The sequence below is a fragment of the Pseudopipra pipra genome, chromosome 1, assembly GCF_036250125.1.
Source record: "Pseudopipra pipra isolate bDixPip1 chromosome 1, bDixPip1.hap1, whole genome shotgun sequence".
In the NCBI taxonomy this organism is placed as follows: domain Eukaryota; kingdom Metazoa; phylum Chordata; class Aves; order Passeriformes; family Pipridae; genus Pseudopipra; species Pseudopipra pipra.
This window is the reverse complement of record NC_087549.1, coordinates 47,288,626-47,307,526: the sequence shown is the minus strand read 5'-3', so window position 1 is coordinate 47,307,526 and position 18,901 is coordinate 47,288,626. Positions and strand designations below refer to the sequence as shown.

The 18,901-nt window shown below is 41.9% G+C and overlaps 1 protein-coding gene across 4 annotated transcripts in view; it reads right to left on the bottom strand.

The window, feature by feature from the left end:
* OSBPL1A (oxysterol binding protein like 1A) overlaps nucleotides 1-17,470 on the bottom strand; it is a 79,312-nt gene extending 61,842 nt beyond the window's left edge. Inside the window, exons 1-7 of one of the 4 annotated variants that reach the window (XM_064654958.1) lie at nucleotides 17,353-17,470; nucleotides 16,694-16,879; nucleotides 11,354-11,476; nucleotides 6,728-6,813; nucleotides 4,442-4,516; nucleotides 3,569-3,680; nucleotides 2,374-2,459 (exon numbers count right to left, since the gene is read on the bottom strand). In XM_064654958.1, the coding sequence (XP_064511028.1) occupies nucleotides 2,374-2,459; nucleotides 3,569-3,680; nucleotides 4,442-4,516; nucleotides 6,728-6,813; nucleotides 11,354-11,474 (480 nt within the window). In that variant the 5' untranslated portion in view covers nucleotides 11,475-11,476; nucleotides 16,694-16,879; nucleotides 17,353-17,470. Of the gene's footprint in view, nucleotides 1-2,373; nucleotides 2,460-3,568; nucleotides 3,681-4,441; nucleotides 4,517-6,727; nucleotides 6,814-11,353; nucleotides 11,477-15,378; nucleotides 15,397-16,693; nucleotides 16,898-17,352 lie in introns of those variants that run through there. The other 3 variants (XM_064654983.1, XM_064654964.1, XM_064654973.1) reach the window with 3 other exon arrangements.
* Nucleotides 17,471-18,901: the final 1,431 nt, after the last annotated feature.

Here is an 18,901-nt window from a genome sequence, read left to right as displayed (position 1 = left end):
ACATCTACCTTATCTCTGTCTCTTGACTTCTTCCCTCCATACCTCTTAAGCTGTGCTTTCAACACCTTACACCATATTACAAAGCATTATTTGGAAGAAAGTTTGATGCATCAGCTCATTGAGATAAAAATCTCTCCAGTCACCTCAGGAAATGTACAGTACATTTTTGAAAACTCAGAGGAAGAACACACTGGTTTTGCCTCAGGTAGACTAAAAAGCCTGGGTTAGTTGCTGAAGATCTAGCTCCTGGTAGCAAAACGGATTGTGATCTAGCGAGAATCTTGACAAAAGAGAAGCACAAAAGCCACCACTTCCACTTGACTTCAAGAAACTTCAATAGAAAGCAGTTATAAAGTTAAGGTTATGCAGGTAAAGGAGAAAAAAGGGTCTGAAGTCCAGTTAGAAGGTTTAGAGAAACTGCACCATTAAATTATCTGTTCCAGACAACTGTGTTACAACATGCAGTACAGCCTTTTTTTGTAAAGATACTCAAGATAAAAGAGAATTAATAACAAAAGGGTATCTTTCAAACAAGTGGCACTCTGTTCCAAAGGCAGTGAAGTAAGAAACATGTTCTGGTGTTAGGTCTCACAATAAAAGTACATGTAAGTAGCTAAAGTTCCATAAGCATAACAGTCTGCTAATAAAAAAAACCCATACAGTAGGAGCAGAAAGGCCTGAACAATCAGTAGGCGAAGTATGAGCAATTCTCAAGATATAGGGCAGTTCTGAAGAGCTACACAAATTCTCTGCAGAGGTATTAACCTAAGGGTAGGAAAGTCAAAGAGGTTTACACCATAGAGCTGGAAATGGAGAAAGTTCTTGGGACTTCTCAAGAGTCATCAGGAGTTTGAAAATTGTAATTCAATGGCCACAAGTCCAAGTACTCACACCAAAGGATTCCAAGGAACACCTCTTAAGACTTGACTTAAAAACTGTCTTGGGGTCAAAAACGTGTAAATATTTCGAAAAGTTAGAGATCAACGTATCACATGTCACATATACAGCGCTCAAAGATACTACATATATGTCTAAAAAAAATTACTTAGAAACTAAAACATTGACAGGAACAGTTACATGCCATATAGAGAAAGCAGAGTTCTTCGGTAACAGATTTCTATGAGGAGTCACCTTTTTCTGATTGTTTTTTCGCATCAGCTTAAGGTAAGAAGACATGCAACAAGTGTTAAAATTACCAGAATCAAGAACAGATCTATTATGTCAGCTTATTAATTACAATTAATACAATTGTGCCAGTGTACTAATGGACTATTCTTCCACATCTTAGTTACTGTGTACAGCTCTGGTTCTCTCTCCATTTCGAAGAGACATACAAAAAAGTACAAATAAGAATTACAAAAATGACCAAATATTTAGAAACAGTTTCCATGTAAGAAGGAGTTAGAAAGACGAGTTCTTCAGATAAGAATAAATAAATTTAGAGGAAGGAAATAACAAATTTTGAATAGGTGCTCATTCTGGCTTCTAGGCAGGAAAGTAAAGAACGTCAAATTTCTCAATATACAAATTTCACATTTGTAAATTTTCCACTAGAAGTAAGTAGAAGTATTTAGACTGCTTTGATGTCTTAAATAAAAGGTATTACTAAAGGTGCCAACTAACTAGAAAATGTTACATACTGCATGTCTTGCCTCCAGGGACACTCTTCAGGGCTCCGAAAAGCTTGAGTTCAAGCACTGGGACCCAACTTCAAAACTGGCTTCAAAACCCAAATGGATACAGTCCCGTGCAACCTGCTCTAGTTCATTCTGCTCTGCAAACAGGAACTGGACTGGTTTATCTCCAGAGGAACCCTCCAGTCTCAATTCTTCTGTGATCTGCTCCTCCATTAGTCTTACCATGCCACTGTATTGGTCAGCTGGAATTTCTATGGGTGTGCATCGGCACACATATACAGTTTTCAATTTCTGCTCAGCATGAAATCGTGTTGTGCAGACAACTGTCCATTGAAAATTACAGAGACTTCAGCTGCAATGGATGCTAATGACAAAAAACTTACTTTCAAGATTTAAGACCATGCCGTGATGGAAACCTACGCACCCATGACATTAAGGCATCCACAGTAACATAATAAGCTCATGTCAGCAGACCTAGAACCATTACACTGCTATTTACAACTAACTGAAAAGAATTTAAAAACACAGAAGAAGCTGAAAACCATTGTTTTGCAATCTCTAACAGGGAGGCTGGAAAACCCTTCAGGGTTCAGCACCTTACATAACCTGGTGCACAGCACTGATATTCTGAAGTCAGAGCACTTTGCAATGCAAGGTACAATGTCATATTTTGTTACATTAGCATTATGGTTCGAACCACTTGACACAAAAGTATTACAAGCACTTGAATTCTTACCAAGGCAGTCAGTTTCCCCACTTCCCCCTCTCTTGCTGCTCCTAAGAGGAGTTCTTCCAGTTTCCTTTCTTGTGTCCTTTCCACTGCTATTTAAAAAAAAAAAAAATTAAGGTCAGTCAATAAAGTAGCAAGTACACATGAAATAAAGCATTGAAAAACTATATCAAAACAGGCCTAGAGAAAAAAAGACTTCCAGTGTTATTCATTTGGAACAGGTATAAATAGAATATTTATTCAGAAAACTCTGTGTCAGAGCAAAAATATGTTCAAAGCACGTAAAATTTGACAAAATGTGTGAGTTTATATAAACATACATATTATAATTTTTTCAACACTTATAACCAACCCCATTCACTGTGGGAGGGAAAACGGGGACTCTGTGACACCCTTATTAGATCTTCCCTGTGCTCTTTTCGGCTTCTCTTCTACTCTTCCTATCACACTACAAGAATTTTATTCTTCTCTAAAAATTCAGCAGATGAACAGCTGAAAGGACTGTTATCTGTGCATTTGCGTGCAGAATTAGAAGTGAGATCACTTCACATGTACAGTCTACGTTAGCGGACACAAAGCTTCAGCTGTATTTATGATTATCACATAATACTACCAGGAAGCAACACAGTTCTTAGAACTCTCCAAACCTACAAGCAATGAACTTAGGCACCATCTGCCTCACTTTTGATCCCTGTGAGGCAATGCAGGAAAATGAGGGGAAGAGGTTTTACTTTTTTTTTCCCCCTTTTTACTTAACATGTATGACTGCAATAGCAAGTCCTGAACTTGATTCAAAAATGAGGCACCTTTGCAAACTGTTCAGCATTTTTTTCCTTTAATGATTCAGTTGACATAAAGTCACTTAATATTCTTGACTTGAGCTTTTCCTCTTCCAGTGAGCCAATACTTTGACTACCATATACTATTCAGAGCTGTAGCAAGGACTAACCCAGCAGGACTGAAACAGTTACCTGAATAATGCTATTGGCATTCATGACATTTAACTCTCCAAGTCACAAAAAAACCCCGCCTGTCAGTACCGCAGATGAGAACCAAAAACTGTGACATTTTTCTTTCTAATGACAAAATTTAAAGAGAAAATTCAACTGAGATTCTGTAACTTGAAGTAGAAAGATCAGCTTTCAGGGTGTACATATGTTGAAAAAACCAAACAAAACAGGCCATGACCTATTAAAGTTACCTTCCAACATATTCCTTATGTCTTTATCATGAGTAACTTCTTTTGCAGTCTCTCCACTCCCATTAACAATGGAAGTATCAGCATTATGCTGCAAGAGTAACATCACCACCTCCTGAAAAACAATTTGAAAAACACTCCTTATCTGTCTCTGTAACAGTAAGGCCACAATCAGGCTTTCCAGCTACTGACATCCTGTAAGATGAGCTGTGTAACTAACAGTTTCTCACCACTGCTGAATTTTTATGAAAACAGGAAGGGATGTTTTAGAGAGATTAAAGAGTGAGGCTGACTGCAATCTTCTCTCCCGCATCAGTCAGGCTGAAGGAACTAAGAGGAGTTACAGCTGAACAGATTCACTCTGAAAAGCTGGCGTACCTGGTGCAAATGCTAAATTTGACAGATAAAAATAGTGCAATTGGCTCTTTTCATAACACAGTAAGTAGTCACTCCTTCAGAAGGCCTAAGAGGCTATCCATAGCGGTAGTACTAGTTTTGGAATGATGGTGGCACGTGGGGAACAAATCAAACTAGTCTCACACTACACAGGCCTATAAAAAGCTCTTTAGTTCTAGTTATCTGTGAAGAAACAGCACTTCCAGATCCCAAATGGGCCTCTGTGTCCTAACTAACAGGGGTTTTTTTCCCTCTAGAAGCCACTAAGATTAAAACAATGTGATTTCTCTCTGTGTGTTTTTTTTTTTTTGGACAGTTATACAAGCTAGGCAATGTGCCTAGTCCTTCTGAACACACTGTACCAAAACAGACAATAAGTCATTTTTACACACTGTAAAAACATCTTCTAGAAGTGATCTTATTGCTAGCACTTTCTTAATAATTCTACAACTGAGGCTTAAAAAAGCCAACATACTTTACCTTGCGCCCTGTGAAAGCTGCCCGATGGAGTGGAGTGTCCCCCATGTCATTCAGCACATTCACATCTGCACCAGCCTAAACAGCAAGACCAAAAGACATCTGAATGTCCTTCCAACAAGAACTACATAGCTATTCCCTCTGACTGAGGGGGAAGGGGAGGACAGGAACCAATATAGGCCTCATGGCAAATCAGATCAGAATTGTAACACATCCTGGAAACAAAGATAAAGTACATATATAAGATTCATAACCCACATTCTGCAAATTGCTTCAAAAATGAAAAGCCTCCTGCATTTTTCCAGGTATCCCTCACACATTTAAGAATATGGTATATGGGAAATAAGTACCCCACAGGGGGTGGGGATGTTTTTGGCTTGGTTTTATTTTGGTTTGGTCTGTTGGAAGTTTTGTAGGTTTTTGGTTTATTTATTTGTTTAGCGTTTTTGGCAGGGAGGTGTTAGGAAAAAAACACAACAAACAACTTAATGAAAGAACTATAGTGGTACTATGTAACATACATACATTTGTTACAGATGTACAAAGTACCACCAGCCTCCTGGAGCTCCTGATATACCAACTTCTCTACACAACTATTGCTGTTCTTTCACTTGAAGTGCAAACTTCCATGTGAGCATTGATAGTACCATTTGAAACTTAACCTTTCTTCTCCCTTTCCTCTTCTTCAGTCTTTGTCTTGAATCTCCCTTCCTTTTGTCACACTCTTTCTCTATCCCACACCTTTTATCTGAAAGGAGGACTGTTTGCCACACTGCACAGGCACAGTTCCAGGAAACCAGGAAATACTATTCTTCTTTCACTGAGTATGCCTTCTACACCACCTTACCTAACCTCTCAAAGGGTCAGAAAGAGGGCAGGACATATTTAACTTCAGAACATATATTTAGATTACATGACTTAGCCAGGTCACTGCTGCCTCCCTAAAGGTAACTGATGAACCTGACTTAGATTCTAGAGCTCTGTTTCTGGTATCTCCTTCCCTTGCTCTTTGAGCACAAAATCTAGGCACAAATACACAGACACGCACATGCCTAGCTTTCAGAGTTGCACAGCCTCCCTTATTTCTCACCTTATTCTTTAAATAATACTCTTTCAAGTATTATTTGAGCCCTAACAAAGAAAGCACAAAGTTACATGTACTCTTGCAACTTTTGAAGTTGGATGCTTGAAAAATGCACTAAGTAATAAAACTTTACCTTTTGCTTTAAATAGCCCTCTTAAATTGAAAACAGCATTATTTACTGAGGAAGTATGAAGGCTAGAGAAGAATTTCTTAAAGAAATCTCAAATTTGTTTCTTCCTTTAGCATCTGGATTATGGCCAGCAGCCCTTATTCTGAATGAAATTCAAGTTTAGATTAGCTACCTTTGTACTCGAGGCTGTTTATCACACTCCTGCCATCTACAGAAAAATCTGTCCAATATGAATAGGGTCTAATACAATTAGGGTTGGTCGAAGCTACCAAGAGCAAAAAAAAAAAAAAGTAAGTCATAAGCCACATATTCACTGCATTTGCAGTTGTTATGCACATATAAACAGGTCAGCTTTGATGGCAGAGGTTTGTTGTTTCAAAGTTTGTCACACAGTGCATTATTTCAAAGATGTCAGAAAGCAATTATGAGTCAAACTATATTAGCCTGTTCCTGAAAGAAACACTTTGTGCAGAATTCTGGGCATACTTTTATGCACAACATAGAATTAGATAACACAGGTTTTTGCATTTGAGACATTTTAGCTTTTCCTACAACTCAGAAAGTGAAATTGCCTAAATTTATGTACTTTATGTACTGCACTAGCCTAGATCAAACCTTGAAGTAACTGCATTACTAGTATCACATGCTGGCTTCCTATATACAGATATCCACTAAGCTTGAAAAAAGCTGAGCTTTCATGAGTGCATACCTATATACACTACTTGTCTTCAATTTCTATATGTAGACAGTTACACACACACTCCAAGAGAAAGCTAGCTAAGCACTGATAATTGTAAACACTGTTCAGAGTAACCAATCTGTGCTACTGCGAAGATTTCCAGTGTCGCTATTTTGGATTCCTGTAAACTGTGCCATCCTCTACCTACCACAACTATCTCACTCCTTAGTTTTAATGACCAGTTACCTCAATGTTACATGTAGATAAACTGTACAAGTGGCTCTGCCTCCCTGCAAAGCCTCCATTCTTCTATCACAAAAACCTGAATAAACACTAACTGCTTCTAGAATAACAAAGAATTTTCTGCCTTAGATGCAGAGGAAAGTAGAAACATACCTTCAGCAAATCCTCTACCACAACAGCATGTCCAAAGTAGCAAGCAAGGTGAAGAGGTGTCCAACCCATATTAGATTTACTTCTGCCTAAAAGACAAAACAGGTAAATTAAGTTTTGGTCTCACAATACAATTCAAGGCTGGCATGGGTGACCATTCTTCACAGTAACAGAGGAGCAAGAAGGCTGGAAGCACCAATACCACTCAGGTTATTTGAAAAATCAGGATGCAGTTTGAAAATGCTAGAGTCAAATCTATAAAATCTTTCTGAGACGAAAAAGTCACGTAGCCTGACTGAGAATAAAACTTTCGTTTGCATGTAATGCCTCATCCTTTAACACTAGCAAGAAGCTTCAGTAACTTTCATTCACTATGAAAACGGCACATGCAGGTACATATTTCTCTTGTTTATCAAAAAACTCTTTGGTTTACCCAATTTTATTTCCTTTACTCAAAGGAGAGGTAGGACAACTCACTTTTTAAACAAAGGATTAAAAACAAAACAGGTGGAATGATCTAATGTTGGGGTTCTTTGTTGTCTTGTGCTTGCATTCAATTTTAATAAGGACAGCCTTACTAAGTAACATGAGTTGAAATCTTTGTGCACAGTAGAACTCATTATCACCTACAGTTCTAAATTGCAGAATGACAAAGCACAGACAGGAAGCAGGTACATAAGTGACCATGCGAAGGAAAATACGATTTATGCTTTAAAGAGCATTTAAAACATGGCCTGGAGGACTGTCTGTAAGAATAAAATTCAATAACTGTTCTACAATCACTTCTTTAAAAGCAAGATATTAAAGCATTAGAGATTACTAAAGTTAACAATCCACATCACTTTCCAGCAGCAACACTCAACCGCATTAAGCAAAGCTGATTTGTGCTTTTTACTAAGCAACAGACCCAGAGCATTCTGAGTGTCACCTAAAAACAATCATTTTGTACTTGGAAGCAAAATGAAAATGAGGCATCAGAAATTGTTTTGAAATTACTGCCACCATTAAAATTTTCCCCTGTCATGTAACCTCAAGTAGTGAGGCATGAAACATGCACAGCATTAAGTTCACCCTAAGGAAACAAGCCACTAGCATGAGGGAAAACAAACTCTTGGTCTTGAAAGTTCATCGTTCTTTATTATGCTTTCATAATAAAAATTAACATTAGAATGTGGTTCACAGCTGAAATACCTTCCCATTTCTTAGAACTGTTTCCAGCTAACATTTCCGCCCTGTATTGGTAATTTCTTTCATTATTTGACTTTCTTTCTTCTCAACTCTTGTTTCCAACCCCAGATTTAGATCTTTCCCTCATCACAGTCAGGCCTACAACAGAGCTCCTACTCTATGTGACTGATGGGCTAAGGTACCACAGAAGATAAACACTATGTGGATCACTAACTCTGGGGCTATTTGTGCTGGATAACATACTAAATAGACATCATTCATCCCTCAGTCTAGTAGGGAATAAGGTTCTTTCAAAGAACACAAAAGAGGTCTGAGCTGCACTGTATTCACAAAATTAGCCCAAGACAGTCATTAATTACAGCACTGACAAGACTGTGCTGCTGCCAAGGAATTTGGTCATAAAAAAAACCCAAAACAAAACAGAAACCCATCCAGATTTGTAGTTCTTACTGGATAAAGTGCCACAGGCCCTTGTTCTGCATCCACTCTGAATGTTTGCATTTCTGATGTTAGCTGGCCAGTTATTTCTCAAGCCCTTAAGGTGTTTGTTACTTCTCTTCAAGTGACCATAAGTGTTTGCACCTTTTTTTTGTTATTTTAAACTAGAAAATCATTACACAGGGGAGAATGCAAGGATAGGAAAGTAGAAATATTATAATCTCAAAAAAATATAAAGTTTTCTACCCCTCCCACACAGCTCTTTGCTTTAATGCCAGTTAACTTTAAGTCTCAAGTGTTACCATTCGTTTAGAGAATGGAGACAAACTAGACAGTCATTTCCCAGCTGTGGCCTGCTAGGCCACTGTGCAGTCATTCAAATGTGTATTTTGCCGTAACACACTATTGACCATTGACCTTTATAGATTTCTTACTTTGCAAATTCCTAGATATTCTGTTTTCTTGTATTTAAGGAGAATGAGCTAACAATAGATGGCCTTAGAAAACACGATCATTTTAGGTGAAACCTGGGTTTAGTACTGTTTTAATGCAGATACCTTCTTTCCAAAATGGTGAACTGAGAAAACCAAAAGCAGTTCAGATCATTTGGCTGGATTCTCCTCAAGCAAGTACTGATTATCTGCAAGCACTGACTGGGTAGAATACAGTCACAACAAAGCAAGTAGAAGAAGCCTGAATTTACTTTCTCTTCCTTCACTTTGGCTGAAATTGTAGTGTTTAGGACCACTGTTGTCAGACTTTACACTTATGAATCTATAGCACACACAGCCTCAGATATAGGCTCCCCCCTGGAAAGACAAGTACAAGGTGTCAGAGATAGGCTTTGACATGCAGGGACATTGACTTGTCAGACTTATATCTCCTAAGGCACATCCTGGAGGAAGTTTACACTACCTCCAGTACAGCCTCCCACCTGCTCCAGAAGCACTTTATTCCAGGCCAAGTGTCACTGCCACATCAGATTCAAGTACTGAAGGAACTGCCACAGCACTGAAGACATTCCCCATACCCTGACTTTCTAGAGACATCTGATTATGCAAGAAGGTAATGACAGAAGCACAAGAGGCTGTCAGGAAGAGAAGGAAGACTGAGGGATGCAAACAGACAGTTACAGTCTAAAGCATGTATTTTAGTCAATCATCAAGTGGTTATGCAATTACTGTCTGGTAGTACCCAGCAGATCAGAACTTGTAGCAAGACATAGTGGTTATGCTAGTGAAGAGGCAAAATGGCAGGGACAGTTATACTGCAGAGGCTGTTTAGTCTGAATTTGTCTTCGACTATTTCCAAAGGAGTACTCTACAGGAGCAGAGTGAAACAAGTTAGTCTCTGAAAAGTGACTGTGGAAGAGCAGAGAGAGTTAACTCTGGAGTTAGAGAACAGTTCCCCCAGAGAACACTTTAATTACACTTCTGTGTCCTCCAATATTTAGAAGAATCAAAACCTAGAGATTTCACTACGGACCGATTCCATATTCAGAATTAATTTTTTTAACCTAAACTATCACAAGCATATTCCATCTAGCTTCCTAGAGCTCCCATTAGCAAGCAAAGATTAACTGGCTGGCATGTATTGCTAAACTAGAAGAATAACAGCTAAGCACCATCTTTCCCCTCATTACCTGAGTCTCTTCTATCCTGCAGACTTTCTGACCAGAGTCCTGTTTGTTTTACATAATATGGACTGCAGACTATGCCATTTAATTATTATTTCTCAGCTTCAGATTATGTTTAAGAACACATGAGAGATGCTCTGAAATCTCTTCTAAGCACAAGAAACTTCAGGAACTTTTTTATGGGTACTGTTTTATGAATTTTATGGAACTTTTATTCCAACTGTTTAGGCACTACACACAGTGTCTTGAATATTTGCAAAGGACATATTTGTGAGGGTGGAGGATTTCACCTTCATCAAGGTCTGTTTAGTTCCCCTTTAAATTATGAACTAGCTACCCAAAGATGAAGTAGCAAGAGTTTGGATTTACAACTTGTTTTTCTGAAGTGAGTACACTAACCGTTGGGAAAACACAAACACAGCTGAGCAGTCAAACAAAAGGATGAGTAAACTGATGATTAAGCTTGGTCAGATAACAGGCATCCCTGCTCTTTAGGGCAAGGTGTTCCCTCTGTCATGGCCAAGACAAAGCATAGTTGCTCTCTCCCTCTGTATCACTGTCTTCTTAGTGCTGCTTAACAGTTATATGCTGAATAACAAGAATACTAGCTTGTGCAGAAAGAGTGGGATATACATCCACTTCTTTGAAGCAACCAGAAACACACTTGTGTAAATAAAGAAAAATATAAAGCTACTAAATTAACAAAGAAATAAAGCAGCCTGAAACTGCTAGCAAGCTTGCAAATCCCATCCCAGTCTGAAGTTTTAATGCTCAGCAAGCAAGTTGCTTGGCCATAACTAAGTTAGCTACACACGAGCAAAACTTTAGTGTTGGCCAAAGATAGATGGAGAACAGTTTTAGTTTCTTTTCCCAAGTAACCTAGTATAATGCTAATAAAAGCATATATTTGTCCCAAACGTTCCTGCAAGTGGCAAGAAATGTAATGCTCCTACAGAGCAGAAATGAATGACCTGATCTAATCTCTGCAGCTCCAATGAAGGCTATTTACTTCCCTGAACCACCCCCTGGCACCATGGTCTGTTTTGTTTAGTATTACAAAGCTCCAAAGCTGGCACAAGCACCAACACAAGCAAAGAGAGGTACCATCTCTTCATCTTGTTGACACTTCTAATGTCTGTGAATTACTCTGAGGTTTTCTGTACATTACTACTCTCCATACTCTGCTTCTATTATCTCTCCCCTATGCAAGTATGGCCTTGAGTCATGGGGTAAATGCAGCCATTTAAGTGGGTTTTTATTACTCTGTTAAGCACTCCAAAGAAAGCAAGATTATACTTAATCACTACCAGTTTCACTAGGTGTGGCTTCAACAGTGAGATTACAAACATTTGAAGAAGGCTACTAACCTTTACAGTTGATATCAAAGCTTATTTCTCCTTTGTCCATGGTATCCAACAGCTGCTTAACTTCTTCAGCATTTCCATTTCTAGCATCGTGGAGAAGCTGCTGTTCTGCTTCAGTACTCATCTCTAATAAAAGATATGAAAGAACCGATTTTGCAATCTCTTATATGCTGCTGTAAATTACATCACTTTTCCCCTTATTTAACTCTGGTATGCAAAAGATAATTATTCTCCCCGTGGAACACATTTAATGCGCAAGCTGTTTTCAGCAGTCCAGCACTCAGGCTACTAAGAAGCATTAAAATTCCTCATACAAAGCAGTTAAATAACAAATTACCCAAGTTTTCTTGCTTCTCAGTTTTCTAGGTTCCAAGTGTGGCTTGGGAGTTGGAACTGCATGCCACAAACAAGGCATTTACTTTTCCCTCATAAGGCTTCCACCTTTACTCCTTACGGTTTTCAGAAGCCACAAGGAAATAAAAAAAATAATTATGCACAGCTATTAGCCCAAGTATTTCTTCAGAATTAACTGACGCTTATTTTGGCTGCCAACCCTGGGGAACAGATTCTGTCTTTGCACAGAGGTCCCAGATACCCATCAGTGATTGGTACTATCACCTCTTGAGCTTGGATACCTGAGCCCCTCCAATCTCGACTTGGAGTCAGGTATTCAAACAACTTTGCAGATTTGACCTTTTCTTTAAGAAACACAATAGTACAATATAAAGAAGTTAACACATAACTGTAAAACATCACTAACTAATTTTCATCTTCCCATTGCTCTTGAACTACAAAAAAAAAAAAAAAGTATTTACATCTTTCAAAGAAGGGAGAAACCAAAACCTTTTAGCGTAACTATTTTACAGCTCTCTACTAGACAGAGAGCCTTAGACCTTTGGGCAAGTGATACTGCTACTTAACATGTCTCATGCAGAATACAGTTATTACGTGATGTCTTAACCAATCTTTTTCCCACACTGAAATCACAAACTGAGGTTGGTTTGCCTTTTTTTTTTTCCATTCTATTACAACAGCTACCAACTGCATGAAGTTTAACAAGGGAAAGTGCTGGATTCTGCACTTGGGACAGGGCAACCCTGGTTGTGTGTACAGACTGGGGAATGACAGGCTGAAGAGAAGTGCCGTGGAAAGGGATGTGGGGGTCCTGGTCGATTGCAAGTTGAACATGAGTCAGCAGTGCCCTGGCAGCCAGGAGGGCCAATTGTGTCCTGGGAGTGCATCAGGCACAGCATCGCCAGCCGGCTGAGGGAGGTGATTGTCCCACTCTACTCTGCACTGGTGCAGGCTCACCTTGAGTAGTGTGTGCAGTTTTGGGCACCAAAATATAAGAAACATACAAAGCTATTAGAGAGTGTCCAAAGGAGGGCCATGAGGATGGTGAACAGTCTGGAGCCTTATGAGGAGCTGCGGAGGTCACTTGGTTTGTTCAGCCTGGAGAAGAGGAGACTGAGGGGAGACCTCCTTATGGTCCTCCATATCCTTATGACAGGAAACGGAAGGGCAGATACCGATCTCTTCACTCTCGTGAAGGACTCAAGGAAACAGCATGAAGTTGAGTCAGGGAAGGTTTACGTTAGATATCAGGAAAAAGTTTTTCACCCAGAAGGTGGCTGGGCACTGGAACAGGCTCCCCAGGGAAGTAGTCACAGCACCAAGCCTGTCTGAGTTCAAGAAGCATTTGGACAACACTCTCAGGCACATGGTGTGATTCTTGGGGTGTCCTGCAAAGGGCCAGAAGTTAGACTTGATGATCCTTATGGGCCCCCTTCCAACTCAGCATATTCTACGATTCTATGATTCAACTAGACCCAGATGCAGCAATGCCCTGTTTAAATGCACTGCTTTTAAGAGTTGTCAAAAAACAATTTCAAAAACAGCTTCAAAAGACTGTGCTGCCATACACAATTTACTGCTGTTAAACACAATACAAAAATGAGAGGCTGTTGTCCAAATTTAGTGTCTCCATTTTAGCAGGTTCCCCTGACACGCTAGGTTTACCAAGTCCTATAGAATCTAGATTTCTGGTGTTGGTTAATGATTACTGGCCTCACATAGTTAGCTTTCCTATACTAGCAGAGGTTTTGACTGGTCCCACAAACTGTTAACACTCTGCTGTACTAGACAGACAGCTTGATTGCACCAGACACACTCACAGCTTAAATAGATGCAGGAAGCTCTTTGACTACTGTAAGAAGCGACTCAGCAAGAAGAGACACAGTGAGAAAACTGGACAAGCAATAAAAAGCCTGCAACAGGGATAGATCCTGTAATACTCAAGTCTTAGGCAGAAACCTAGAACAGGACAGACTGCCAAAGCGCTAACAATACAGCAAAGAGAAGTTTCCCTACCTTGCGCTCAATCAGCAAAGGGAGAGAGAGAATCCATATTCCAAGAATTTGACAGAGAGACCAAACAAGCCCTTTCTAGCATATTTCAGAACACACTGGATCAGTCACCTGCAATCTACAATAGACACAGGATACAAATGCCTTCTCCAGAAGTGGTTAGAGAGCACTCTTGTTTGGGCATGCTTTTCAGTTCTAGAAAACAAAACAAAACAGTACTAATTCTTCCAGTAATCCTTTGAGCCCTGAAGCTACCTTCTCCTTTAAACAGGAGTCTATCCACTCATGCGAGGCAACACTGCACAGTTTATTGTTACCGGGACAGCTATAATCTTCTTCAGTGAATCAGTTCTAACAGTGTCTAGAGAAAGATCAAAATCAAATATATTAATGTATTACCAGCCTGTAATACTATCTCTGAAGCTGAGTGACACAGTTTCAGTGGGACACAGAATGCAGCTCTGAGAATTGTACAGACAAAAGCCAAGAAGATAGAGCTCATCTTGCTGGCCTACAATCATTAAGGAAGAGAAAAAAAAAAAGCTCATCCTTCATTTTCACCTCCTCCCACACAGTATTTCTTTCAGATGAAAGAAACACACTCCTATCATTATCCTGTATCATTTGTCAACATCCCACATACTCAGCAGGTACAAACAGTAACGCACTTTCAACATATTAAGAACCTGCTGTTTCCATTTGATATTGATGAGATGGAAGAAAAGACTGCTTGGGAAGGGAACCAAGACTGATTCAAACACATAACCCTTGTATGCAGCAAGGCCTGTTATATACACGAGCAGAATCTTAAATAGTTTAAGATACATGGAAAGCTGAATCATTATGTAAAATTACTTGCACAGTTCTTCTCCCGCCAGATAGTCACAAGGTTAAAATCACTGATTTATTTGTACTCTCACAACAAACATTAGCAAGAGAGTGACATGCATAGTAACATGGCTAAGAAAGGTCTGTCTGCTTCACTGTTTTCTCCCTAAAGACTTTGCTGTTTAGGCCAAGCCTCCAATTTCAAATACACTTTGCAAGCCTGAAGCATCCAGTGATGCAGAAGAATGACTGTCTGGCTATTAGTCATAGTTAGAAGGATCACTCACATGAAAAATGTTTCTACAATTGGGGCTAGAAAATGAATCTGCATGCAGTTACCCATCAGAAAAGTGGTAAAGAGATAAATGAAGTTCTTAAATTAAGCTGGCAGCAAAAAGGCTCTTAACAGAACTTTATCATAATCTTGAAAATACTGTTTTAAGCAACAGTATTTCCTCTATAATGGAGATGAGCAACGACCAACAAAAGTTTGAGTGACAAGTTTAGAGTATGGAAATAAATCAATACACAGGCACTTGAATGCTGTGCACTTACAACTGTACTTTGTACACCTACATTCCCCTGCAGACTGGAGTTTATTTGGTCCCATGACCCACCACCAACAGAGCTCCAAAATCCCCATCCACCAGTTTTGAGGCACTGAGCCAGATCATCAGGACTGAGGGAGAAACTGAATAGTTTAGTTTGGAGCTATTAGCCTTAAGATACTACTAGCAGGTTAATCTATATGAACTGTGCTGCCTCTATATAAAATCTACTAGCCACTTATGAGAGAGCACACATTTCTTCAGTCAGTGATGTTGCCATATTACCTTATTCCATTAATCAGATGATAGGCAATTTAACCTATTTCTCAGCTCATCTTCATGCCTTGTGCTATTGAAAGGCTTGCATCGTAGTCTCCACAGTCACTGCTATACTATGACAAAACACCATAGAACATTATTTAGCATCTCCTCTACAGCTGAGATGTGACTGCAAGGCACTTCTATTGAACTCATTAGGACTACCAGAGCAGTACTTGACTGTTAATTGAACTCTATCCTTTAAGAAGGTATAAAAAATAGCATTGAGATGCTCTGCTTTTATCTGCTTCTATGAGACCTATGCCAGAGTGATCTTCTCACGCTATTTCAGCATCTGTCTTCACAAAGGAGTTGTTTCCAACACAGAGTGCCCAGGTTACCATTCTGCCTGCATGCCTGCTTAAGGGAGTTTTGCAGAATACTTCAACAGAGAAGGCCACCAAACTGCCGACATACAAACTACCAACTTTACCCAACTGCTAGGATACAGTCCAAGCAAAAGAAGCTGCTTTTCTCAAAATGGTCTACAAAGATCTAAAGTGCCGTCCCTCACCATGGGGCAGCACTATTAGTAAGACCCACTTTCTTTTACTTTGATTTCCGTGTACACAGCCCAGAACAGCAACAATACTCACTAAGCAGAACATGGGTGGGTTTCACTCTCCTACGGCTAGGATGGAGACCAGTACTGGTATCAGCTAACTTAACATTAAAGGCTCTGAGGCAGTAGCCACTGGTTGCATAGGAAGTTTTTTACTCGTGACAAAAACAGTGAGGCTGGTAAAATGCACATTACTTAAGTATTTCAAGAGATTCCCCTCTAGCAATGAAAATTAGATTCCTGTAGGGAAAGGATGATACTTGCTCAGGAAGATTTCTTACGTGTCCCAGCACGCAAGCAATTATGATGTGATGCTTGTAAAGGAGGAGGACAAAATTCACCAAACCGCACAAACAGACAGAACCTGTCTACAAACCCACACAACACACTGTACTGACAGAAGTTGCTCCAAGAAAAAAGAGTAGCTGTACTAGAAGCATGCGTGATGTTATCTGAAAGTAGTTATAATCTTCACGTAAAGAGTTCTAGAACTTGAATATGCTTCTATGACAGTCTTCCTATGAAAGTACCACCTCTCTAAAGTCAACTATTGTTTGCTTAATAGCAATTAACACAGCATCTATTCAATACCACTGCCAAGGCAACAGCTATTTAAACTAATCCTCATTCTTGGGGCATCTATTGGCTGTTTTCTACATATATTTTAGATCTGTCACATCGAAGACTTTCTTTCGGCCCAGGAACTCCGAATAAGCTTACCCACAGCTCGTGAGTGATCTCACCCGGCTCAGCAGGCAGGCACAGCCCCAAGGAGTCAGGAACTTCAGCAGAACGCCCGGAGTTCCCTACGTCCACCTGGAATCGTGCAGCTCGTTTCGGTAGCGGTAATTAAAACACTTTTTACGGCGAGACAGGCTCACGCGTCGCAGCAGCTGCGCTCCTTACCTATGGGAAAAGGCGCGCTCAGACCTGGGAGCACCAGCCACCGCCACGGCTGTTCCAGGGAGGAGGAGAACGAGGAGGAGGAGGAGGAGGAGCTGGAAGGGGCACCCGCGCACAGAAGGGGTGCGCACACCGCTTCCCAAGGGCCAGAGACCACTCCCGGCCCCTGCCTACCAAGGCCGCCTCTGCTTCGTGCCCCGAGCCGCGCCTTGCCTTGGGCCGCCCCCTCGCCCCGCACCGCGCACCCCGAGCGGGGGAAGCAGCGACACCCCACCGCACGCTCCCGGCGGCTGCGGAGGAGAGGCGGCCACGGCGACGCGGGGCAGCCAAAGACGCCGCCACAGCAGCAACAAAGCCAACGCCGCCGCGGGAGGGCGGCGCATCCCCCGCCGGCCCCGCGTCCCCGCCGCGGAAGGAAACCCGCCGCGGAAGGAAACCCGCCCCGGGCGGACGGGCGGGCGGGCGGGCTGACCCACCGCCGGCCTCGCCGCCCCGCTCCGCGCAGCTCCCGCCGCCGCTGCCCCGCGCTGTGTTACGGGCACCGAGCCCGGTTACATGTGACCGGCAGCAGCGGCTCGGCAGCCGGGCCGCTCCCCCCGCGCCGCGCAGGGCGGGCGGTGCGGGCTCCCGGCGGGGCGGGACAGGGCTCCGCCCTCCTGCCGCGGCACCGCCCCCGGCACCGGACAGGCGGGCTTCCCGCAGAGCCTGTCGCAGGCATTCGGAGGTCGCCGCAGCCCTCCCGAAAAGCCGGGCAGGGTGAGGGAAGGCCCCGCCGAGGCCGCTGCTCCCGCCCGCCCTCCTGTGAGAGAAACGAGCCCGCGGCGGGCGCAGCCGGCGGCGGCCGCTCTTTCCAGGCAGGGACAGCGATCTCCCTGCGACCCAGGGGCTGCCCCGCAGTACTGTCCTGTGCCCGCTGCGGACTGGTTTCAGACTCTTTTCAGTGGTGCCCAGCGACAGGTTGAGGAGCAACGCCCATATATTAAAACACAAGAAGTTCCACCTCAACATGAGGAAGAACTTTACACAATGAGTGGCAGAGCACTAGAAGAGGCTGCCCAGGGACGTCGTGGAGTCTCCCTCTCTGGAGACATTCAAAACCCACGTGGACACGGTCTTCTGTCACGTGCTCTGGGTGACCTGCCTTGGCAGGGGGGTTGGACTGGATCTCCAGAGATCCCTTCTAACCCTGACAGTTCCGTGATTCTGTGACTGCCTGTCGCTGCTGGGGCCCAAGCTGCCAGGTGTGTGGCCTTGGCTCCCCTCTGACCGGGGAGCACCCCAGCACCCTCAGCAGGGGCAGAACGGGGTGGGGGGGAAGAGGCACTGACAGGTGTTCAGAGAGATAGGGAGAGTGCAAAAAAAGGCCTCAAAAGAGGACGGTAACAGTACAAGAATGGTGCATCACCAGAGGGGAAAAAGGGTCTTCTTGGAACTTGTTTCAGTTGCTACACAACCGTGGTGCAAGTGAAAGGAAACTGAATATATGCACTGCTTCTAAGAACAGTGCAGCCAAAAGGAACCTAGAAGAGTGAGAGATTGGATGCTACCAGGGACAAAAAGTGAAGTACTCCCTTTGTTCAAGGCCCTTTGGTCCACTACTCCCTCTCCTCTGTTTTGTCCTGCCCTTATTTATTCTCCACTATACCTTTCATCTGAATCTAAGAGCTGGTACCTTGTTTTTCTGCCTTTAGCACATAAGAGGAGTTTTACTTTTTGAAAACTTGCACAGTGCCTTGGAAATCCTGCAGGAATTTATAAAGGGAGCAGGGAATCTTTGCACTGTTGTGGCATGACCAAGTCTGTGTCATATGCAGAAGGAGCACTGAAAAGGCAGGGCACGAGCCACAGGTGCCATGAGAAACTATGACAAAAGATTAGCATGAAACTTCTGTTCCAAAAGTGGGCAAGTTTGAACTGAGCAATTCTTGCGAAACTCTTCAGAGTTTGAGGCAAGTGATGAGGCAAGCTTCACTTTTCTGTACTGTCTATAGCTACATATATATTTTCAATGTTTCAAGAATGACA